This window comes from Notolepis coatsorum (assembly GCF_963971535.1).
Source record: "Notolepis coatsorum genome assembly, chromosome: 13".
Taxonomy (NCBI): Eukaryota; Metazoa; Chordata; class Actinopteri; order Aulopiformes; family Paralepididae; genus Notolepis; species Notolepis coatsorum.
Window position 1 is genome coordinate 54498911 of NC_140177.1, and position 3925 is coordinate 54502835.

Below are 3925 nucleotides of genomic sequence, written 5' to 3' on the forward strand. Positions count from 1 at the left end.
TATAGATGTAGCAGTACTGTCTATCTGTATGTCATATATATGTTATGATGAATTGAAAATGGGGGACCCTGATGTAAACAAGACGAAAGTCTTTCTCTGGTCTGCATCCCCTTAACAATATATATGTATTGAGCTGTACTGTACTGTACCCATTCTGCAATCTGTTAATAAAACTTTTCAATCAATCAATCAATCAATCAATCAATCAATCAAAAACATGTTCGTCAATGTCAACCATGGGATACAGTCTTGAGTCACGAGTGTATAGACAGATTAGCATGGTATAGTAATAGGCAAGGTAATTACTTAGTAGCAAAATGCATGATAGGTTAGTTTTTTTTCTTCATTTCAGATATTTATTGAAGATATTTGTTTTTAATAATAATCATAATACTATTGATAATCATAATAATAATAGCCTGAGGATGATGATAATGATGATGAACTATGATGATGACGATGACGATGATGGACTATGATGATGATGATGATGATGATGATGATGATGATGATGATGATGACGATAATAATAATAATAATAATAATAATAATAATAATAATAATAATAATAATAATAATAATAATAATAATAATAATAATAATAATAACTAACAACAATATTATTATTTGTTAATGATGTGGTTGTGTTTGATGCAGTTTATTTGTGTTGATTACCTATATAATATAGCTAGGCCTATAGCGCTATATATGGCATATGTTAAAATATATACTTGGTGATAGTTTATGACAGCCACGGATGCCTGCAACACATTCCAACATTATGAATATTATCACATATTTCATGCGTCAGCATTTACATCTTTTTCATTTTTTGTTGCTCCGCAGCAGCATCTATATTGATCGTGCAAGGACCGCGAAATTGACCCCATTTGCCAAGACGTTTGTCTCATGGGACGCCCATCTGAGAAGATTTTGGTTGTTATAGAGATGTGAATAAGTGCAGAATAAAAAAACGGCGTCTACTGTAGTTTGGATAATCTAATCTAATAACAATGGAGAAAGTAAAACACATGGCCAGAATAATGACTCTTATGATCTGGATGCAGTTCTCCACATGCGGACAACTATTTCAGAATGATTCCATGTCACTTTGATCATCGGAATTATAAACACTATAAATACATCATGAACACTGTAGATTTAGTCACACACGAATATCATTTGGAGTAATAGCAGCCATATACACGAGGTGCACTATACACAAAACTATACGAGTTAGTCTTTATTTGAATGTGAAACTTTATTTATTTTTTACAAAAAATTAAAGAGAAACATATACAAACAGCAGACTTATACACTTAATGGAATTGTAAACACGTATTTTAAAGGCCATGGTTTGGATTAGCCAAATTCAGTAACATTTTATGACAAACAGTCATTCATATAACCTAATTCTAAAAATGTAGTCGATGATATGAAAATGACCAGTTATCCAAACCAAGGAGAATGCGTCCTTTCCACCATGCCTAATGGGTGTCACATCTTATCACAACACAAACGATACAAGCCGAGTTCTGTTTTAGATGACTGCTACAGTATCAAATTAATGAATCAATGCAATACAAAGTGCACGGTTTGGTGAGTCATCTTTCCCCTCCCTCCCCCTCGCGTCTATCATCACGACACGCTGTTGATTTTGAATGGCTGGTGGTGCACATCTGCCCATAATGATGGTGACATTAATGGGAGGGTAGAAGTGATCTGAAAAGACGAGTTCAGTTCTGGTGCTGCGAGACTGTCTCTGCGCTGGTCTCCCGTCGAGCGCATCCCACCGCTGTATGCGTGTAGCGCATGCGCAGCGTAGGACTCCACGTGGAACATTGACTGGACGCGCGGATAGGAGACAGGTGGATTTAGGTGAGGCATCATCAGACTTGCGTAGCACGACCACCTGAGGACCGAGGAATCGTCATTGCATTGCTCCCTCTTAAACGGGTTGCTGAGGATACTGTCTATGGCAAATGAACTAGTAAACTTGGCACTGGGCTCAGTTTTAGTGACGGCTGGAGAGGGTAAAGTGCGTTGTGCCTCCTCTCCATGTCCGGGAGGCTCTGGCTCAATATTGCCTGCCTTTTTGTTGATGCGTTTTCTCCTGCGTCGGAACACACCGTCCGCAAACGTGTATTCGCTGTGAGGATTAAGCATCCAGTAATTGTCTTTCCCCCAGGGTCTGGACGGGTCCCGGAGCACCTTCAGAAAGCAGTCGTTGAGGGATAAGTTGTGTCGAACCGAGTTCCTCCATCCGGTGTAGCTACCCCTGAAAAATGGGAACTTTTTCATCAGGTAGTCGTTTATCTCCGCCAGAGTCAGACGACCGGATGCGGAGTCCCGGATCGCCATGGCGATGAGTGCAATGTATGAGTACGGGGGCTTTGGTCTCCTTGTGTATGGTTTGCCCTTGTTGCTGTCGGCGCACGGGGTGACAGGTGGCGGGCTGTGCGCCACGCAGTCCCCATCCGAACCCAACTCCTCCTCGCCGGAGAGAGGAGAGCGCACGCTGCCCTCGGCATCACTATTGAGTTCCAAAGATTTCACATCATAGTGACTCCCACAAAACACCTCGAGTTTCATGCTTTCTGTTATTTCTCCTACTCTGAATAATTCTATATCCAATGTTGGCGGATATGTAGAGCGCGTTTCGTCTCAAAGATGAGTGGAATTGTCCATGCAAGTAGCCCAGAATAATCTCAATCGAAATGACTGTAGCCTTATGTATCCGATTCAATCGCCGTTGTCACACCTGTGGGAGCCTTCAAGCTCGTCTCACCTACAGCGCGGCTACAGAGCAGTTTATATCACACTCACCTCAGGACCAACCCTAGAGGGCGGAGCAAAGATTATTTCAAATGTTTTGTAACATCATCACTGCACAATCTTGTTCTTATTCGGTGAAAGATATACACCACAATAAAAACAGTATATGTTTACAATGTATTTGACAATGGCGTCAGAGCGTGGTGGTGAACAACCTTATAATAACCCCCTCGACTAAAGCAAAACACAATATTTCTATAGCCTCACCTGTGTAATTTGATCTGGTTGACACTTTTGGAGTATTTCACCTGAGACAACCAGGTGGCGTACGTTTCCTTTGCATTTGTTCTGACATGACCTGTGCATTGTTATGGAGAGCCATCTCTATTTGATAATATTATTGTGCCATAATCCCTCTCAGCATTATCCTGACATACTGTATAGGCTGTTCTTGGAAATCCGTCACAACATCTTCAAAAATAAATAGATAAATAAAATTAAAACTCTGTGGTATTTAATGCACTATCACCCTGTTCAAATAAGTCTATTATGAGCCTATTGTGTTAGTCTCAAATTTAAAATGTGCTATGTTATGCCCACTTAGATTTTTGCTCATTCTAAACCACATTCAACTGGATCTCTCTAATGTTTCCTGTAGTTGGAGTGGGATTCTCAAATAATGAGGGAGCAATTATCTATGGCTTTTATCCTAATCTGTTCATTCTTAGGGGGCAATTCCTTTCCCATAACGTGTCTTGAGATGAACATATCCACTTATCAATGTCAGAGTTACAAAAAACAGTAATATGAATGGACTTAAAGTGCAAAAGCGACACTTTGGAGTGCTCTCAGTGTCTCCCACATCAAAGCATGTTGTGGTATTGCAGGGGGAGGACAAGCCCATGCCAGCCCACGCAGAGACCCTTGTTATTGTTGTTTTTCTGTCTCAAAACTCATTGTAGCTTGTTGCTTATAGCACTGGGATGGCATGGATTCACCTGACAAATTACTTATTGATAGATCTGTTTATTTTCTCTTGATGAAGAAATGGCCTGAGGGTTTTGAAGCCTTTATCCTAAATCAATGGGGAAATGATGGTGACGTGATACCAAATAGGTTACACCACAACTGTGAAAATAGGGGCCTTGCC

At 40.3% G+C, this 3925-nt stretch overlaps 1 protein-coding gene across 1 annotated transcript; it reads right to left on the bottom strand.

The window, feature by feature from the left end:
- Positions 1 to 1166: 1166 nt before the first annotated feature.
- foxq1a (forkhead box Q1a) lies at positions 1167 to 2776 on the bottom strand. Its single transcript, XM_084327391.1, has one exon. It carries the CDS (start codon positions 2590 to 2592, stop codon positions 1639 to 1641), a length of 954 nt encoding a protein of 317 aa, XP_084183517.1. The 5' UTR covers positions 2593 to 2776; the 3' UTR covers positions 1167 to 1638.
- Positions 2777 to 3925: the final 1149 nt, after the last annotated feature.